At 41.1% G+C, this 21,748-nt stretch overlaps 2 protein-coding genes across 3 annotated transcripts; one reads left to right on the forward strand and one right to left on the reverse strand.

The window, feature by feature from the left end:
* Positions 1 to 4,284: 4,284 nt before the first annotated feature.
* Positions 4,285 to 8,099, forward strand: LOC103816361 (EOLA-like protein). The gene is made up of 3 exons (XM_050974375.1): positions 4,285 to 4,351; positions 4,686 to 4,969; positions 6,031 to 8,099. Exons 2-3 carry the CDS (start codon positions 4,717 to 4,719, stop codon positions 6,246 to 6,248), a joined length of 471 nt encoding a protein of 156 aa, XP_050830332.1. The 5' UTR covers positions 4,285 to 4,351; positions 4,686 to 4,716; the 3' UTR covers positions 6,249 to 8,099.
* TMEM185A (transmembrane protein 185A) lies at positions 7,837 to 17,278 on the reverse strand. 2 transcript variants are annotated; one of them, XM_009090317.4, is made up of 7 exons: positions 17,111 to 17,278; positions 14,665 to 14,841; positions 13,689 to 13,896; positions 10,904 to 10,987; positions 9,891 to 10,067; positions 9,430 to 9,553; positions 7,837 to 8,926 (listed from the first exon to the last, which is right to left on the reverse strand). In XM_009090317.4, exons 1-7 carry the CDS (start codon positions 17,146 to 17,148, stop codon positions 8,682 to 8,684), a joined length of 1,053 nt encoding a protein of 350 aa, XP_009088565.1. In that variant the 5' UTR covers positions 17,149 to 17,278; the 3' UTR covers positions 7,837 to 8,681. The 2 variants fall into 2 exon arrangements, with proteins under 2 accessions (XP_009088565.1, XP_050830331.1); XM_050974374.1 differs by lacking the exon at positions 17,111 to 17,278 and adding an exon at positions 15,788 to 16,407.
* Positions 17,279 to 21,748: the final 4,470 nt, after the last annotated feature.

A 21,748-nucleotide genomic window follows, 5' to 3' on the forward strand; every position in this document is an offset into this window, starting at 1 on the left:
CTAATCTATTAGAAATAGCTCTTTAGGATTTTTTAAAACTTGCAGAAACACCTTGCATCTGAAAACCAGTTAAAACCCCAAATAATTATAAAGCTAGACAGACAGCATAATTAGAGAATTAAAGATACCTACTCCCTTTATAGCAGGAGTGCAAATTAATTTTTAAAAAGTTTTCAGCATTTCAGAGGGCATGACCCCTGGTTGAGGACTTGTGGCCATAAAAAGGTGTTGATCAGTCTTATCTTTTAAAATGTTTTATGCAGCCACATACAGCAGAGCTGCCTGTGGATTGGACATAATAATCAGCAGGGGAAGGAGAGCTCATTACTACAAGCTCTCCTTCCCCTGCAGATTACCTCAGCATGAAGCCACGTATCTCAATCAAAAAAGATTGCTATGGAGAGCTACACAAGATGTTTCTAAATCAGCTAGCTTGGGGCTCAGCCTATAGCTGCAACCTTCCTTTAACCTTCAGAAAAGCAAAAGAACCAGGATGGTCTCTAAATCTTAGCCATCTATAAGTTTAGAAAAAAATCACTTAGTAGATCAAAGTCACCAGCAGACCAGGCTGTCTCATGCTCACACAACTGATGCCCAGAGCACAGGACATGGAAAACTGAGCAGCAAGATCTATTGGAAAAGGGACAGGGCAGGACATTGCTCATGTGGGACAGTATGGGCCTAGGAGTGTCTAGCACATTGTAGAGTACTGAGAAGAATACTCAATACTTAATGCTTTGGCCTGTTGTACATACCTCTTTAAAATATTTCTCAGAGACAATAAAACTTTGCTGTAAGTCACCAACAATCTATGATTGTGGCTATTTATAATACCCAAACTTTTGAAAATGCTAGTGATGTCAGTGATGTGTTACAAACCAGAAATATGCTCTACTTGCAGGGTGTGGGGGGCAAGGTGCGTGTAAAAAAATTAGAGAAAACAGTGGTGCAACAAATCTGATAATAAAGAGAAGCATCTAAAGAAACTGGAGATACGTTTACTGAACCAAGCTCAAGACAGTCATAATTTCTTATGATAAGTACAAAGAAATACACAACAGCATGGCAAAATGCAAGTATTATTTTAACTATAATGTTAGAATCAGAGACTGAGTAAAATTAAGGCAAGGGGGGGAAATGTAGAAGGCTGGTAGAAGTCCTTATGATGGAATTACTACAAAAGAATACAGCTGCAGCATCACATTTCACATTGTTTGCTGTTCTAAAATGCAGTGTGTGTTCAAATGTCACTACAGTACAGAGTCTCACGAATGTCAGCTATTAAAATAGTGACCATTCAATACAAATAATTGTATTTCATGTGTTATTAACAGCTGAAATTTCAGTTTTGACCCCCAGTTTCCTGGAACATACTGCACCACATCAGTCCCCACTTTGGAAATGAACTGTAGCTGATCAAGTCCCTTGACCTGATTTTGACACAAGATATCCCAGCCCCTATTGCTGGGTACTGAACCCTGTAAAATCAGCTGCTAAGTGAATGTGACAAGGAGCACAGCAATGCTTGCCTATCTAGATGAGATCAGAGCTGAGTCCTTATAAATGATGTACCAGGCATTGTTTTAGCTCCACAGAAAGCAGTAACCCATTCTGTAACAAGAATCAAGTAGTTTTTGTTCTATAAAATTAAATTTAGGGACAACCTAAGAAAAGCTAATATAGAGGCATTGAAATGAAGTAAGAGGTTATGGAAGCACAGCCACAAGTGACAGAATCTCCTGTTGGTGAGATTGGATGTGAGGCATTATCTCCTCTTGCACCAAGAGGAGATAACTGGGATTGGTGTTAGCATGTGAAAGCCACAGCGACCAGAAAACAATTAAGTGCATCTAAGATGCCAAGCATAAGCTGATCATCTGCTAAGATCAGAATGAATTTTCTTTTTCATATTCACTTTGTACATTATCTTCGAATGTACACTTTGAATCATTATCTTCAATCCTGAGAAAACCTACTAGAGTCCCTTTACCACTCATCACACAAAAGGCTGAACAACACACAGGGACTGCTAATTACAGAGCCTTATTTACATGCTACTAGAAATTTTTAAGTCTTCTGGTGAGTGTTTCAGTATATGGGACAAGGTTTCTACAAACCAAGTAACAAGTAAGAGGTGATTTTCAACATATTTATTCACCTTTGGTAGTAGCACACATATCTTCTGCTAGTTATATATATATATTTAAAATAAGCTGTTAGACTTGAGATTTTAAGTACCCTGGAAATTTCTCCTTAGATGAAAGAAAACACAAAAAATCTATTTTATTTATGTCATGAAACACATGATAAAAAATCGTGCCATAAGGTACATGAATGAAAACAAAGCTGCTTACACAACATGAAAACACTCTGGCCTATATTCTCCCCAGAAGAAAACACCCCCACATAAAACACAGTTATACAGTGGAAAATACCAAAAGCAAATACCAAAACTCCCATGAAAGCTCATTACTCACTTACAACTCTAAACAGATTCAACAGGTTCTTGTACTAACCATGCACATCTAGCAAGGTGGAAACAGCTTAAAGCAAAAAAAAGCATTTAAAATAATAACCCTGTGAAAACTACAATGAACTTAAATTCACATCATCTATTAATTCCTCTTCTTATTACGATCTTATATAAAGGACAGGAATGACTCTGGAACATTTTGAACAAGATATTGGAAATATCCAGGGGGAAAATGGGACAATGAAGCAGAAATTTCAGAAAACGGTAATAAGTAAAACTAAGTCTCAACAGTTAAATTCTATTAGCCGTAAAATACTTCAAAATACACAAAATTCACTGAAGGTATATTTAAAGCATGTGCCAGAACTGGCTCTCATAAAAGTTATGTGAAGGGCTTATCATCAGAAGAGAATCACTTAGCCTTGCAGCTACAGAATACTAAGGTTCCTTGTAAGGTTTTACCAAAAAATATCCATTATTCACAAAGTCAGAGACTTGAACAAAAACCCCCATAATCAGTCCTACCTTCTGCTCTGAAGTTCCTCCACCCTTCTAAGCACAGGATCCGCCCATCTCCCTCTCAGTGTAATTCCAGCAGATCACTTGACTCTTTCCACCTGTGAGTTCCTGGAATTGTTAAAGTAGCTTTGAGATTTCTCATGGTTAAGAAATGTGGTTTAAGGAAAAAAAAATACAAAAGCAAGGTCATCATTACTTTTCCCTTTTGTAAATACTACTATTTTTTCTTTTCCTTCTCTAACACTTTTCTTTTTCCTTTTATCTGTCTTTCCTAACTCCTTTTGGTTAACATTCTCTCCTCCCTTTCTTTCTCCCAAATGCTGCATGCATGGCAAAGCTCCCCAAATACTTGTATTTATCACCCTCAGCTGAAACCTATGCCTTTACAGGAGAGATGAATCTCTTGTGATTTTTATTTGGACACAGATACATCTGCAGTTTTTTGTCTTCTGTTAGAAGATATTCAGGCAGGACTCAACTCTTCAACTTGCTGCATCAGTAGCCATCTTTAGTATCACTGTCTACCTTAATAAGGTCACTTTGATTTATATACCTTGGAAATTACTATGTACAAACACATGTCCACTGACATAAAATATATACAGGCTGCCCATTAAAACTGAACACATCTAGCAGGACTATACATCTATTCTAACCCTCTCCTTTTTAAAATTCTCTTTTCCTGTAAGGTCTCTGAATTTTACTGCTCTTACTAGATCCCCACACGTTGCTCCCTGTTGCCAGGGTTCACAGCGGGACCAGCACACACAAAACCTGTTGTCAAACAGTAACCGCGTTGTTCAAAACCGTATTAGAGGGGCAAAGCCTTGATGCAAAACGCCACTGAACGCACCAGGATACAGGTGAGACTATCCTCAGAGAGTAGGGCTGGATGAGTGCACTTTGGTAAATCCTGTCCCAAACAAACTAGTACCCAGAGAAAGCAGGGAGGTGAGAGCCACTGAATTTTCATGTGCTAAATTATTTTAGTTACGGCCAGAGGCGCGGAAGCCCCGCACGGGTACCCCGCGGTGCTGCGGGCACGGCGCTCCCGGCCAGGAGGGCACCGAGCGCATCCCCGAGCCCGGCAGCGCCGCACCGGGCAGCCCCGGACAGCTGCCGTCTCCCCTCAGCACCCACCGCCGGGCCCCGCCACTCCGGATCACCGGGGACCAGGCCATAAACCCATTCCTCCTCCCGGGACGGACGAGAAGCCGCAGGCATAGCGCGGCCGCGCTCCATTCAGCGCAGCCGGCCCCGGCCCACGGGGCCGCCGCCTCCCAGCCCGCCCCGCCCCGCTCCCGGCACCCACCGTGCGGGCGGGCCGGCTGAGCGGAGGGCGCGCAGCCGGCGGCGCAGGTAAGCGGCGGTCCCGGGGCCTCCATGGAGCGGCGGAGCGCTCCCCGTGGGAGCCAGCGCAGGGGGACCGGGCCGGGCCGTGGGGGAAGCGCCTGCGGCCGTGAGGCGGCGGCTGGGGGCGGGCTGTACCCGGCTGCGGGGGTGGCAGTTTGGGCGGCGCGGCCCGGCCTGAGCCCACAGCGCGGCGCGGGCAGAGCGGGGCCCGCGGGGGCGGACCCGCCCCGGGCAGGCCGCGCAGCTCCATCCGCGCAGCTCCGCGGCTGCAGGGCCGCGAGCTTGTCACGGGCATCGGCCGCTGCTGGAGACTCATCCCCAGGCGTCTGTGTGTTTACAGGAAATAAACGGCTTCTAATGCGAGGAGCACGATGAAATTCGGTTGCCTTTCTTTCCGACAGCCCTACGCAGGGTTGCTTCTAAACCAAGTCAAAACTGTAGAGACTCGCTGGCGTCCTTTGCTAGCACGCTACAAGAACTGCACCATTGCTATTCATATAGCTGTTAGGGACTGGGAAGATGAAACGTGGAGAGAAATTCTTCTGAATAGGTTCGGCATGACACCGAAACAACTGCAAGATTTGTTGGATGAAGGGGAAAAATTTGGCAGAGGAGTTATTGCAGGTAAGTATCCTTGGGTTATATTTTGTAAACAAACTTTCAGTCCCTTAACAGCCACTGAAATATTCATCTGCTTTATGTGTTTGCACTCATTATGACATTTCTTTAACACTTTGAAGAAGTGGAGCATGAGTTGTGATGGGGGGGTCTATTTCAATTCCTGTATGTTTCAGCACAATACATGTCAGTTTCACGCTTCTTGCATTTTGAGCTTAGGAACTCTTGCTGAACCATTTTGCAGTCCTCGTGGTCAAGAGAATTCATGATGTTGCAGCACTGTGCATGCCATTTTACAATATACATAAATAATTACATAAATAAATCCTATTTTAGTTTTACAAGCTCTCTCTGTTGCTTTTGGTATTTGGGCAGTGAAGAAGTTTGTTTCTGTAGCACAGTGAAGAGGCAGTGATGTTTCACTGCATAAATTGTGCTGACACATAGCAGAAATGCACTGTACACTTAAAAAGTTTTTAGTGCTCATTTTGTATTATTTAGTTGTAGGTATCTTTGTTACACCATCTTTTTGTCATTTGAATACTTGTAGCTATTCCTGCACAACAAATTAATTCTATCACATACACTGAACATTGTGGTCTGCAGTGCTGAAAACTGTAGGTCCTACATAATATGTAGATTTGCAGCCTTGACATAAATTGCATGCTTAATTGTGGTGTAGGTAGGAACTTCAAAACAGTTTAATGATTTTAAAATGTTAATGGAATTGTGGCTTGAGAGGAGCAGAGTTTTATGCTTTACTGAAGCTCGTCCCAGGCCCAATGTAGCTCAGGAGTTTTGGTAGCAGCTGTATCTCCTTAGATGTAGGCTGCTTTTCAAGGAGTTCTGCAGCACTGGGTTGTGGTGATTTTAACTGTGCCCTCCTCCTCCTTTTCTTCACCCACCTGACTTGAGTCACACACAGGTGGGAGGTGTGCCTCCCTCTGACTGTGCCCTTCTGGTAACAAACTGGCTGTTCTGTGTCCTCAGGGAGTGCCACTTGTGGAAAACTTTTCTCTAGGAGATGAAACTGGTAACTAATTTTATATTTTAATTGTCATGTGCAGGATTAATTGATGTTGGAGAGACATCACCATATCCAAATAACCTGTCTCCTGAAGAGATTCTGGAGCTGGAAAAGAAAGCTGTCCTCAGTAATCTAGAACAGAAATACTTGACCGTTGTTTCAAATCCCAGATGGCTCCTGGAACCAATTCATGCCAGAGGGAGAAAAGGGGTGTGGGAGGTGGACATCCCTGAAGAACTGATCCCTTCAGAATTGTAGCTGTTGCCCCTTACTATTATCTTTTCCTGCCTAAATGCAGACTTGTATTTAAGGTGCTGACTTTTGCATTACGTCAGCATTTTGTCTAGGATTCTATTCCAAAACTATTTGAAATGGCAAATACATTTTTGAGGCAAAACAAACAAGATGTGTCTTTATTACATGAAATTGTTTTTCTAGACTTTTCCTCTATAAACAACTAAGTAAATGCCATTTTTAAAGATACAGTTATGCACTGTGCCAATTTAAATGTAAATTAAAATTATTTTTTGATACCTGCATCTCAGATTATAGGAAAATGGTACTTAAAAGCAGGCTGCCACAAGTTGTAGGACATCTGTCCCAGACCACTCCTTGTCCTGCTTCAAGGATAGATTTTTTCATTCACATTTTAGGCACACAAGATGTGCATATGATGAATACAGCTCTGTGACCTGACAGACATTGGAGAAAGGCCAGTTTTGAGAAGGTGCTTGTGCAAAATGAAACTGAGCAAGTATGAAATTTTTTTTCCTCTTATTTAAGATGAAAAATACTAGTTGTCTTTGAAAATATAATACTGAATTCAAAATAAGTGTGAAGAATTACAAATAATAACCACTAAGCTTTGGCACTCCCAAGATTTTTCAAAATTCACACCCTACATTAGTGAAAACCCTTTTGATTTTCTGGAGCAAGGCCACACCTAGGCATGGCTCTAAAAACAGAACAGGACAAGTGGCAGAGTCTTAGTATTCAGACGCTTTACTGGAGCACTTGGGAACCTGTTCCCTTGGATTACAGCACTTCTGCCAGAGCTGTTGCCCAGGGCTAGTGCCTGTAGTCCAGGGTCTGAACCCCTCGTGGAGCTGGGCTGTGACCTGGAGACAGAGCGAGCTGCTGCCAGCACAGCTGCAGGGGTTGAAGTGACTGCAGAGCAGGGCTGGGTGAAGTTCCCTGAGCAGCTCCCTGGCCCCAGCCAGCCCCTACTGTGCCTCACTGAAGTGAAAGTGCAAAGGCTGCAGCTCCTCGTGTTTGTCTGAGCTGCAGCAGATGGAGCTCTACAGGCACCACTGCCTGAGGACCTGCCTTGGCACTGTGCTTGGCAGCTCAGGCTTTCCCCAGTGCAGAGCTGTGCCTCTTCTCCCTTGCCCCTGCTGTCCTCTCCTCCAGGAATGTGGTTTCTCATAGTACCTCAGCCTCTGGTTTTCTTCATGGCAGTGTGCAGGCAAATTGATGTCCAGTAACAATCCTGCAGCTGGTCCACAGGCAAGAAAGGGGAGCTCTGAAGCATCAGAAATGGAAGTTCTGCATCCAAGTTTTTCAGGCATACACCTTGAACACATGCAGAAATATCCACACACTCCCTGTTCTTCCTGCCATCTAACACTAAAGAAATGAGACCCATGGTATTTAACTTATCTATCTAAACATTGGTTACCTAAACACAGAGAGCAGCTGCAAGGATGTGGGAATATGAGACATGTGGTTTTATAAACTACAGGACTACACATTTTGTAGACTCCATTTCTCCAAAGCACCTGTAAGTCCAAGGCACACTGTCAAAGCAGGTCTTTCTTTTGACAAGAAAATGTTTTGCCAACACCAATGAGATTCTATCTTGAAAAGTTTAATCATTTACACTGACCAACACAAAGTTGGTAACAAAGACCAAGCTATGATATTTATACCAGCTAACCAATAGACCAATAGCTGTGAAACCTACCACAAATGTTTCTGGCATAGACCACACAATGTGAGAAACAGCTTAATAAACAGCCAGTCTAACGGGAGAATGGTACATGCTGCTCAAGAAGAATCAAAACATGAAACTGGAAAAGCAACAAAAACAACATGTAACTCCCAAGCCAGCACAAAAGTTGAAATACTTACATGAATATTTACACAGCTAACTCAAAAGCATCATGTAAGTCATCATACATTCTACTTCCCCTCCCAAAAAACACTTTCCAGTGTTGCCTCAGAAGTGCAACACTCTTGTGCCTCTGTGATGATTGCAGCTGAACAGAGAAAGAAGAGGTACTATGCTAAGGCATCCCAAAGCATTTAAGAGAGACATGAAAACAAGTGTATATTTAGGACCTAAAAGACACCTGGAATAGCATAGGCATTTCATACAGGGTTTTTAAAAAAATACTTTTAGATAATACTTATAACTGTACACAACAGGACTTTTAAACAATATATTACACTGCTAAAAATGTTCATATAAATACTATACAGGCAAGCGTGCAACCAACCTGTTAGGAAGGTTCACAAATTAGACAACCACATATTTCTGGAAAAGCACTCAGATTATCTTCAAGATTTCTGATTTGTGTAATCCAAGCCACTGATTCAGCAATACCTATTTTAAAGGAATTGGGACAAGGCATGAGATGAAATACATCTGTCTGCTGATGACCAGTTCAAGTTTAATATGCTACTGTCATCTTAATCTGGCATATCAATGTTTAACTTGGGAGGTGGAATCACATATTTTCCAGGACTCTGTGTAATGACCACTCCAGTCTTTTTTCGGAACATTGGTGCAATTTTTGGTGGTTCAGGCAATGGTGTTTCTTCTGTTTCCTCATTATCTTCATGATGAAGATCATAAGAGATATTTCCATATTCTCGCAGGAATGGGAAAATTTCAAGCAGGAACTGACAAAAGTCTTTGCGAATTCCAAACCACCCTAAAAGAAACAAAATCATTTTACATTATTAACAAAATGAACACCTAATTAAGTAGACAGACTATTTAAGGTCTCTTGATTTTTTGCATATAAATACTATTTGTTAATGCTGCTTCTCAGCGTTCCTTATGCTTATCATAACATTACAGTTCAGGTTATAAACACACAGAGAGGCTGGACAAGCACTTGCACAGTTCCATGTCTGCACATGCACACCTGTGTGTGCATCCATCTGCATAAATTACAGCTACACTACAATGCAAGAATCCATTTCGTTTCACACATTACACAGTGTTGGGTCACACCAGTACAGAGAAGGAACACAAAAAACTTTGCACCTCAACCAAAGAAAACAGTGCCACAGGGGAGGACACTGTAAGCAATGAAATCTTATTACAACTGCCTGAAAACAGTAGCAACAGAAAAGCCCTTTCTGAAAAAAAAACAATTCTTAATAAAATACATTGATTTTTAATCTGTTTCTAGGATTCTGAAATACTTACAGTGATTGCCTCCTTTTTGTCCAAATGTTGTGGCCATTAATGTTATCAGTGAAAGCCAGAGAGGAACAAATATGGGTATGAAAGAAAAAGAATTATGCCCATCCAGTCTGTGTACTAGCAAGATCTAAATGGAAAAAAAAAATTATACAATGTCAGTTTAATTGCAATACTCACTTTTAAACTGCTTAAAGCATATGCTGATCTGAAATCTTTAATTTCACACATCTGTGAGGAAAAAGTGGCCTTCATAGAAGCATGTAGTTATAGTTCCAATGTGATGCAGATTTTACTCAAGAATCTTTAAAGGAACATAGAATTCTCGACTGTGTTTCATGTTTGCTGTTAATATTTTATTCCAAAACAAAGAGCAGCATTCTCATTTCAGTAAGTTCAAAAAATCATCATTGATTACTTACTGAAAAAAGAACAAGACACATCAAATTCATTATGGGTTTTTCTACCTCAAATGTGAGCAGTGGAACTACAATTGTCATCCAGCTGACAGCCATGGTTATGTGTGTCCTCCTCTGCTCAGCGATCACATCCATGGAGCGCAGGAACAGCACAGACCACACAATGTAATAGAGCACCACGAGGCACAGGAAGGACATCAAGATCCACAGTGGGACACAGACAACCTGAAAGAAAGACACATTTGATTTGTTTCAGTTGTGGGTTTGTTTTTTTTTAATAAAGTGAGTCTATGTATTAAGCCTAAACAAGCAAATTAAGTCTTTAACTAATATAATGTCTAAGAGAAGGGTATCAAGCTCATGCGTGTTATTTTGAGACATAATCAGTTCAGGGGTTCCTCAGCTTTCTAAACCCCATCAAGCTGAAACAATTTTAAATTAAGGCAATGTAGTTCAAGTTAGGTAAGACTTCTGTGATTTTGCCTGGGCTCAAACTGTACTTGAAACTGATTTTTAGCAAGTACTTCCACACTGGATACTTTAAAGAGTTTCAATCCTTTCTCAAGTTTTTTTGACAATAGAAAGGACAGATTGTCAGTTTCATGGTAGTTTACGGAAACTGCACTTTTGTATTCTAAAGGCACTTGGGACAGGACATTTTAGCAGTTTTGACAAAGACTACTTGCATAGTAAGTGGATTTACATTCATGGTTACACAACAAATAAAAGTAGTTATTTACTAATTCCTTAACTCACCAATCGTTTTCATGGCTTGTTTGGTGTTCCCATTGGGAACTTTGAGTGAGGATTTCTCTTTCAACTGCTGCTCAGAGATGAACTGCAGTTGATGGCACATTCCTCTCCCTCAGAGGATGACGTGCCCAAAGAACAGCCTCTGATTGCCATGACCACTGAATGAGCTGCCAGACCTTCAGTGAAGGATTGCTAAGTGAGCAAAAATGGGATCATGGACTGACCACAGATTAACTGTTCCCTAGAATAAATATCTTTATGAAATTCAGCATTTAAACAAAGATAAAAAGAAAACACTGGTTACATACAAGCCATGGCCATCTGATGATCTCATCTAGTCTGAGTGCAATAAATATGAACTGTAGAATATTGACTGAACACAAGATTTCCAGCTAGAAAAAGAAAAAAACATTAGTTAACTCTTAGTATGATAAACTTACTTCCAGGATAACCAATGAACCTGTCAAAGCATTTCTCTGACCCCATTCTTATCACTGAAATAGGAAAATTCATTTGCATTTACATTTTCTATTACTAAACATCCCTAAATTTGTGTGGGTGTGACCCCAACCAAATAATGTAGTCTGCTGTTTTCAAGATCTTCCTTAAAATAAAAAAAAAAGGGGCATTTAGAGTGATTAGAGAAATAAGAAAAGCCAAACAAATCAGAAAGGAAAAAAAGCAAAGCATCAGAAAACAGCTGTACTTTTCATACAAGAAATACCCCTAGAATTAAATTAAGTAGTAAAAAGACCTTCAACTAAAAATTAGCAAAATTAATCTTTTGGATTATTTTGTAGTTTCACTAATGGGCAAAACTACCAACAGTCCAAATTAAAAGTATAATTAAAAGCTCTATCTAGGGTAGAAAAGAAATACATGGAATATTGGAATATGACATTCAAATTTAAATAATTTACTGTATAATTGAGAGATATTTTAAATGACACTAAAGACATAGATTTTGTGGCAATAGAGAAAAGCAATACTTCTTATTAAAATGTTAATGAAAGGTTGTCATGAGTTCTGCTTGCCACTATGAGAAACAGCCCTTCATTATACTTTTTAAAAAGTCTGTGTCTAGCTTGAACAAAGTGAGACAATGAAACACCATCACACTTGGCAAGACTCTACTTCCAAAGTTCATGGGCAGCCCTACAATGGGTAGGATTTTCAGAGACCACAGAATTATTATCTGAAAAGTCTAACTGAAGCTTTTGAATGCAAGCTAGAAACATTACTCATTTTAATAAAAAACACAGAGTTATGTAAGGTCTCTTTCAAATGTAAGATTGCTCTGAAGGCAGACACTACAGGCTACTTTTCACTATCACACATGAGTGTGTAGACTCTGATCTGGATAAATCCTTTGAAAGTTACAGTTCAGGGAGTCAAAAATCCAACAGGCAGCAGGCACTTGCCAGCCTCAGGGACCACAACAAAATCTCCACTGTTCAACTATAAATTACTTTCAAAAGACTGAAAAAGTATTAAATCTACTTTTTCAGTAGATATACAAATAATACAAAATTTTGTACCACTGGCTTTCTTAAAAGAATAAACCACCACCCCCACCACCCCCCCACTAAAGCATAAGACCAAGCAACCAGAAAGCTGCAAGAGCAAAGAGAGAGAGAAAACTATAAAAACCAGAGGATCAATTGCTGTAGATAGTTTACAGAATCAAGTTAACACATAAGATCTATGTGGCTAGTGCACACATATTTGCAGTGGCTCACAACTTAATAAATCCAACATGTTTTAAATAAATGGTGCTTTAGTGTATATAAAATAGTGTAACACATAAAAGGAAGCTTTTTCTGAGCCCACCATGACACAGAGACAAAAACCCCAGCATGTACTTACTGATCACTTAATCAGATGCAGAACAGGAATGAGCAGATAATGTATTTCAGATTAAATACTTATGAAAATAATAATAGCTTAACAACTGCTCAAGTCAAAAATGGATGTCCTGAATTAAAGGCAGACCCCTCATGTTTCCAGCAAATGAAAGGGAAATAATGAAATCTTCACAGAGTAAAAAGAGAAAGTAGAACAGCACTAGGTGAAGATGACTAAGAGTTAAAAAAAAAAAAAAAAAAAGGGTTGAGCCAGCTGTTGCCTTTTATGGATTCCACTTTCTTCTGCCAGCACTTAGCAGCTGTGCAGTCATCTGTAAATCAATGGGCAATCAAGCATCATCCAGTAGATGGCAAGCACTTCCACACAAATTTTACTTTTAGCAATGCTTAACTGGTCATAGAACCCTGCAAAATAAATTTCTATTGGCAAATGTTTCAAAATGAACTTAGGATATCAGTTTACCAACCATCATAACAACCACTTACCAAAAATGTTTCTCTCTAGTGAAAAACTCATCTTATGCTAATGTTAGAGAAATAGCCACTTGAAATGAAAACACCTGAAAAAGCTGAGCCTCATCTAAATATCAGATTTTAAATTGTCATGGGGTAGTTTGAGGACATAGCAAAATGAAAAATTCCTTTAAAAAATTCAGTATGAATTCTAAATTTATTGCAAAATGTCACAATTGTGGGAGTACCTTGAGAATCCTTTCAAGGTTCTTCCAAAACCAAAGGCAGCTAGAGATAAAATAGAGGCAGAAAATAAAACCCTAATGTTCCTGCCTACCATTCAAATTCCCAAATAAAAGACTAAACACACAGATTGTGATATTAAGACATTTTCAGCCCTGATTACATGGGGCTCTAGAAGCTCAATTCTGCCTAGAGAGAGTGCTTGCAATCAGTGGAATTTTTTTCTGTTGTTTCCATTTAAGTGTTTGGTATTGATCTATACTGCAGAGTTCCTGGTGAGTTATTTTAACACCAAATAATTAAAAAGCAGGTTCAAAACACGCTGCAATGTGGTAGCTGAAAAAACTAGAAAATACTAGAAAAAGTTCTGTTATTCCTAACCCTGATTTCACTCCCATTTGCAGATGAGTGCATTTTCAGGTGAGTGCAATTAATTGGACTGATGTAGTCTTCTGAATTGTGCTTTCCTAAGAGACAAACTGCCCCAGAACTGATCCCAAGCCCTGCAGTGCCATGTGAAGGGAAGCCTCACCTCCAGAGAGCGGTCGTGTCGGAATCCCCACACACAAGCTGCAACTGAGACTGGAGACACAAAGAACAGGGGCATGAAGACCAGAAGCCAGAAATGGGTTCCTCTTTCAATCCTGTCACACACCAGGACTTCAAACATCAGCAGGAGCAGGTGGATGCCTACTGCAATTAGCATAGCTTTGAACTCCACACAGGTTTCTCCTTCTGCTCTGAAGAGAGGATAAGGAAGAATTTACTTGCCTGTAAGAAAGCACATTACCCTGCAAACATCCCAGAACATTTCCTTGAGTTTCAGATATATATATATATATATATATAATATAAACATAAAAACACTTGGTATTTAATAAACATACACATTAGACCCATTAAACTCCAATGCTTTTGACCTAACAGGATTTCTTTCCCAGAAAGCTGCACATTTGAAGTATTTTACTCAAAGAGTTCAGTGGGATATTTACAATTTGAAAATTTTTTAAGAATTCCATAGCTGGGCAGATAAAACAGGATTTATTTGCTAGTGTAGCAACAGTCAGTTATCATAAAGGCTGTTAGAAAATAAGCTAAATTTAAAATTATCTGTTTGATTTCTGCATCAAGCCAGAATATTGCAACAGGTATCTTCTGTTACTAAAAGTAAAATGCCTGTAAAATGACAGCACATACAGAGCTTCTCCCTACACCATTAGACCCATTAGGAGAAGGGGCAAACAAGACCTGAACTACACAAAATGTGGGTGTATCAGGAGATCTGTGCACCAAAATTTTTCATTAAATATTCACCACAGACAGAAAAGACATTTATTGCGCTTCATTTAAGGTCATTTTTCTTTTGCCCTGGGATCTTGAAATTCACATTCTACTCAAATTACCAAAACCCTCATCACTGATGTGTTTAAAGATGTGAAAGTTACTTTGTCCTAGACTGACAGGACAGAGATTCCCTCTGTTTTGCCAAACAAACATCAGTCACTTACCGATACTGTGGGTTTCGGGCCCACACTCCTGTTCCCACCGAGGCACCAACAATCACCATTAACTTCCACAGCCATATTGGAGCAAACACAGCCCAGTAACTCCACTGAATTTTGTCATCCAGACGTAGAGAGAGCAACACAGAGAAGAGCAGCAGGCAGGCATAAATAAGGAATTTGCTATTGAACAAACAAAGAAAACAACCCAGTCAGGAATCAAGGCAGGCAACTTCAAATTAACTTGGTAGAGAACAACAAAATCAGTCACAGCTGAAATTTCACTGGGATACTTCCAACAGAAAATGTGTCAAGCTTCTTTGCAAAGAATCAAATATTTCATCATAGATACAGCATATGTCATCTCTTTCACTTACAAAACCACTGCTTCAAGGAAACACAGCAAAAGCATTTCTGCATAACAATCTCAGTGAATGGACTGAGAGAAACAGCTCCCTTACACAAGGATCCAGTCAAGAGCTCTATTATTAGAGGCTCACAAATATACCAGATATACAAGTTTTTAAAAAATGTGTTCTGTCATACCAATCAGATGAAGTAGTTTTTGATATTCAAAACTCAGTTACATGATTTATGAAATTTTATCCACACAAAGTTATTATGAATTGCAAGAGGGCCAACTTCAGATAATTTTTTTCTTAATATTAACATTTTGTTAAAAAAACCAGTATTATAGAAAAGAAAAACCAACAAGTTAAATGTTTAGCAAAGTTACCTTTTGTACACTGAAGCTTCTCGCTGGAATATCGAGGATGATGCTTACAAATTTAAAATAGCTACATTGATACAGTTTATAACAGAGTCAATTTAAGAATGAATAAACATACCCGAATACTTGAGCAGCAGCACAGCAACTGCTTGTACCACCAAACATCAGACAAAATAATTACACAGTAGGCAATTTCCTTAAAGGACAGGAAGGAGAAAGTCTGCCACCCATCCACCAGAAGTTCACTGACTACTTTATAAAACACATAAATAGGTTTCAACACTGTTTCAGTGAAGTAATTGTATGTATTTTAGAACATGGATAACCTAAGGAACGGAATAATGCAGCAGCAATCAGGAATAGTACAGTTTGTCCAACAGCACAACTCAAACTACCCACCTTCACTCACATCAAATAACAAAGCATTCATCAGATCAGGGTTGCTACATTTGGTTTCAAGCTGTTTTGTCTCTACTCAAAACAAGTGTCTGGTCTGCACCTTAATAATGAAGAGCAGATTTATTGTGTCAGCATCTCCCTGCATGCTTGATGAAGCTACCTCGGGATGGGATGATTTAAACCGGTCACACCTCACAGCAACAAAGAGATGTCTCAGCTCCTCGACTAGTCATCCTTTTTTGACATTCAATATTTGTGTAATTTGCAGACTTCCCCGGCTCCTCAATAAACACGGCAGTGAAATACCCCTGCTCCCCGGGTGTTCCAGGCACATCAAAACATAAAGACACCTGCAAAAGTGCAACATTCGGCTTGCTCATTCACCACGCAGCGCCCAAAGAAGCTGCAAGCATCGCTCTGCAGCAACAAAACTTTATAAGCTTCTAGGACTTCTGTTCCTACTTTTCCATTACTCTGACCACACATATTTCAATTGTGTGTTTCAGCTTCTGTTACAATGCACTTCCTGGAGTTTGGTTACCCTTTTGTTTGTCCAACCAACTGACTGAACACGGCTTGCGTTAACTGGTATCATGTAAGGTCTCTTTCACGTGCAAGGTTCTTCCAGTACTCTCAGCAACTCAAGCCACCTTGCAGGTCCTTAGACTGTGGTCTTAAAATATCTGGTAAAACCCGGTAATATTTAACTCATTCTCTCAGTTTCTTTAAAAGTTATATGTCCGTACTTGCTTGGAGAGCCAGCAGAACCCCGGGCTGCTTTGTTAATATTAAGGGAGGCCGAAGGAAGGGCTCGCCTGCCCCGGTGCTCCCCGAGCAGCCCAGGGCTGCTCACACCTGCGGACACGGAGCTTCCGCCGCTCGGTCACAGCCTGAGCTGGGGCGTGCGGGGCCAGAGCACCGCGGTGAAACATTCGGACACCAGAAAGAGCCTGGGAGTAACGTGAGAGAGTCACACAATAACAAAGCGGATGACTGGAAGCGCGGCTGGAAAGCAGATGTGCAGCGCTCGCCTTCCCAGCCCGGACGGCGAAGCAGCCGCGGGGAGTAAGCACCGCCACCCGGGGGATGGGAAGGTTGGATTCGATGATCTCGGAGGTCTTTTCCAGCCTGGTTGATTCAGTGATCCTGAGCAGGAAACCGGCCGGGAACGGCGTGCTCCAAACGCCGCCCGAGCTCGCGGTGCGGAAGGGCCACCCGAGGCCGCACTCCGCTCCAAAGCTGACGGGTCCCGCACCCAGCGCTGCTCCCGGCCGGGCCGCCGGGCTAACCCTGCCGGGCCGGCGCTGCCCGTGCCGCACTCACCTGGGGTTGAAGTCCTGGAAGAAGCCGCGCAGGTTCATCGCGGCCCCTCTACCAGGCGCTCATGGCGCTGCCCCGCCGCCGCTCCAGGGCTTGGCCTGCCCGGGCCTCGCCGCCGCCCCGCACATGCGCGCGGCCTCTGCCGGGAACCGGGCCGGCCCAGCACTGCCGGGCTTCACCAGGGGCTCTGCGCATGCGCAACGCGCAGGGCGGTGGCTCTGCCAGACGAGCGGGGCGGAGATGGGGGCGCGGTCAAGGCCATGGGCGGGTCTGGAAGGCGGGGCCAAGGTGGAGGCGGGACCAAGATAGGAGGGCGGGGCTAAAATAGGAGGGGCGGGGCGGCCCCGCCCGGCGCTTCGGCCGCTCGAAGAATTTTTTCCCCATTTCTGTTCTAAATCGGGTTTCTGCCACTGGGAAGCCAGTCCTGCGGGACTGGAGAGGGACTTTTATGAGGCTACATGGCCTCATAAAAGTCCCTCTCCAGTTCTCTTGGAGCCCCTTAGGCACTGGAAGGTGCTCTAAGGTCTCCCTGGAGGCTCTCTTCCCCAAACTGAGCAGAATTTCGATGAGTTTCAGAATCTCTGGGACATTTCAATGTCTGGGATAATTAAATCCCGACATTTAGGGACAGCTCTATAAAAATCATAATCCAGTGTTCACTGAGAAATGTTCCAAGTACAAATTTGAAAAAAAACCCAAACAAACTATGTATGTACCTTCTTGGAGACAACGAGAAGGCATAAAAAGAATCAAGGTGGACTTAAGTGAAACAAATTGTGGTCAGAAAGGAGAGAACTAGGCTTTCTGTTGTTTGGGGGTTTTGTGTTTGTCCATTTGTTTATGTGAAAGTAATTAGCTGTTGGAACAAATGACCCAAAGAAACAGGAGATTTTTCATTTTTAAATAAAGTCTGTATGGCTCTCTGGGAGATAGATGCTAGTCTAACTCATGCTGATCAGTTTGACTGTAACACAGCTTATGTTTACACAATGATTCCATGCCAGGGCAGATTATCTGGTGGCAGTATTTTGAAGTGAAAATCCCCAGAGCTCCTTCCTTAGGGTTATATTGCAAGTGAAATGCTAATAAAAACAAACAAAAGAAAACACCACAACTATATCTTAAGCTTTAGCTGAAAGATGAAATTAAGTAAATAATCTAAATCTTCCACCAGCTGCTAGCAGGACTGGTAATTTATACCCAAGAAGTTAGGTGGGCATGCAGGGTGGTTTAACAAACACCACAGCTGCTCATAGCCTGTGACAGTACTCATTAGTTACTACAGATCAAAGATGTGGTTCATCTGGAGATACTCACTGGCAGATTGTAGCCAGCTGTAACTCCAGTGGCTAGAGCACAAACAGCTGACAGACAGCCACACCAGGAACTCTGCACTCAATTTATTCACCTGATGAAGCCAGGGCATGTTAAAGGCTATGAGAAAGCAAGGACAAGGACAGGGACATGGCAAGGAATGGCAGTGGGGAGGGTGTGAGGACCTCAGGATAAGAGAGAAGCAAGAACACATAATGGAAGAATGGGAAGGAAAGGATGAAGGCTGGACACTCTTCAGAAAGATGCCATGAGAGGATCTGTGCCAGGGCAGTACAAAAGCTTGTAAGGAACCAAAGACTCAACAGGCTTAAACTGGAAAGTAAAACCTTGGTTCTCATTATGCTTTTGAAAAAGTTGAGCCTCATTGGTTTGGAAGAGAGAACAATTATGTGTAATGTATTTGTCCAAGGTAAAATACTTCTACTGCAGTGCATAAAGAAGCTACTAGACAAGGCCTGTAAGCATAATCTGCAGCCAGATGCAATCATAAAACAAGTCAAAATATTAATAACAAAGAATTAGCTTGAGAACTTTTAATAATTCAGAAGGCTAATAAAGCAGCTTGGCATTTCTGAGAATATTCATGAAGTTCTGTAGAAGTAAATCAAGAAAGATTTGTTCTGCAGTTACAATGTTTGGCTGACTGCCCAGGCAGCAGAACAGTTCCTATGAGGTGTGAAGAACTAGGAAAGAAATCCCTGGTTACAGAAATGAGAGCTCAGAGAACATACTTTTGTACTGGTACCTCAGAAGAGCAGAGCTAAATGTTTTGGTTTGAAGTCAAATAATTGTGAATTTTAGGAGCTTTCTTAGATTTTTTTTTGGGGGGGTCTCAGTTTTCCTATGGTGAGATACTAGCTGCACATGTGAGAGTGATGTTAAGGAGAAGGGGAGAGCAGAGAAAACCCCGGCTCTTGTCTAAACTTAAACTTAAGGGGAATCTTTTAAGTCTTTACATTTTATAGTAATTTAAGGGTAGGAGGAGTAATGTGGGCAGCAGAATAAAGAAGCAGCAAGTCATCTGCTTTCTGTTGTCTTTGTGTCTACAGCTGACTGAGACTGGAATGCTGGGAACCGAAATGAATCCCCTCAGTTTATGTTGGAGACCAAACACAAATTTTGGTTTTAGTCCATTTATCTATTTTCTCAAATTAATTCAAGAAGAGATACAGAGTTTCTTTTATAGTCACTGCCATTACTGCTGTTATAAGCCATCTACTTGTATTCTTATTATGCTTAAAACATACAAACCAGGAGCATCCCTATCCTTGACAGGCCAAAGTTTAATGCAGGAAATAAAACCTGAATCAGCCTTCCAGTTTGAAAAGCTTGCTTTGCTGTTGACAGTCAGCCTTGGCTCCTTCCTACCACACCATATAATTCACATGTCCTATTTGCTTTATAGACTTCTCCAAGTGCCACTGTTAGGTGACTGGAATACTGCAGCATTTAAAGGGAGGACAGCAGTTCAGCAATAACTGACTGATGTGGCTGACAGCAGCCATGAACTGTTTCTGGAATCATCTTTCATGGTCTATGACAGAACATCAAATTGTTTACAAAAACAAGTCTTCAGGTTTGAAAATCCCCATTTGAATTTCAGTTGATTTGCTGTAGGCCTTCCTGTTAACATTTATTCACAGAATAAACAGAGTTTGACCAATAATTGACAAAGAAGAGATTGTTCAATCTATTATAATGTATTTATACCAGCCAGTAATTGTGCACAGTTAAGAGCAGTAATGATCTAATAAGTACATTTGTGTTATTGTCAGTGACATTACACACGGCTGCTTGGTTCTGAAATGAGGGCCTTCAGTTTCAATGAAAATTTCAGTAATTCCTGCAATAATATTGTTTTGTGTCTTCTTGGGAATTTGGAATGATTTAAAGCCTTTACCATTGAACTTTTTGCTTCTGTCTGTTGGATGTTGTGCCCCTAAATTACTGTCCTCCAGCCTGAAACCTATTTGTAGAGTTGTAGCAGTTCAGCAAGTTGCAGTTTATATTAATGCCAACTATGATGGTGATGTGAGGCAAGTTACAATACTTAATCACCATGAATTTCACAGGCTGTTCTGCCAGTTGGATGTCAGAGAATGCATTCTTGTGCAGCTCTTTGGCCTAAGCAGGATTTGACACGATGACTTGATGTCACCTGCAAAAGATGTGTCTGTTTATAGCCTATGTTTCTGTCTTAAACTGTTCAGCTGGTTTTACTCATTACTTGTTCTCCTGTTGAAAGGAAGGTAATTTAAGCAAGTTGTGTTCCATGCCTCTTTCTTGTGCAGTCTGTGTGGTTTTTCTGCCTTACCACAGCTTCCAAGTTATTCATTTTTTATGTTGCTCTACACACAATTTTTTCTTCCACTGTGCTTAGTAGCTGTTTAAGGTAAAGCATGAAAAGAAGGCATTGGATCATTGTTCTATGAATAAATCCTATCAATTTCCTAATAGCAGTGATTTATCAGAGCAGATTCTTTTCTTCAAGGCCTTCTTAATTCCTTTTTAATTTTTTTCTTCTTAGTTCCTTCCTTCTTCATTTCCTTTAAGACTTTGATGGAGGAGCAGATCATGCATATTGTCCTGGCAAAATTAATATATTGTTCTATTCTTAAAACCCATCCAGCACAAAACAAAACTTATTTGCAGTTGTTTACTTTCAGCCCGATTGAGCTACTTGTTCCAGATGAAAACTGAGCTTCTAACTATTTACATTACTCCATTTTTTGAGTAAAGGCACCTAGAAATTTTACCTACAGCATTAATCAGATTAAGAGCTTTCATACTGACACAGGTCAGGGGTTCCAAGAATCTCAAGGATCTGTGTGTCTGGATAACACACACTTCAAATGCAATTTCTGTCCCTGCCTCATCTGGGCTTCTCTCAGAAGTCAAGTGAGACAGAATGAGATAAATGCTTAAATACCTTCAAATTAAAGAAGAGGTTTTGGATGCTGGACACAAGAGGTGAGTTCCACTCAAGGTGCCTCACAGCACTGTAATCATCTGCAGCAGGGTTGCATGTGAGTTACAACGCTGGCACCCTGATGTACTAACACTGTGCAACACATACTTCAGCCAGAGATGCTAGACAAGGATAAATCAGGCTTCATCTTGTCAGAAATTGGATATATCATGGCTCCTTTTGCAGTGCATTCAGGAAAAAGCAGCATTGGGCTAAATATCAATATTACTGTGGCATATTTATGTGGTTTTCACAGAGATAAAACACTTAACCAGCTACTTGCTGCATTTTATTCTGTGACAAGGACTTACCTCTCACCACATTGAAAATACACACCT

This window comes from Serinus canaria, chromosome 4A (genome assembly GCF_022539315.1).
Source record: "Serinus canaria isolate serCan28SL12 chromosome 4A, serCan2020, whole genome shotgun sequence".
NCBI lineage: Eukaryota > Metazoa > Chordata > Aves > Passeriformes > Fringillidae > Serinus > Serinus canaria.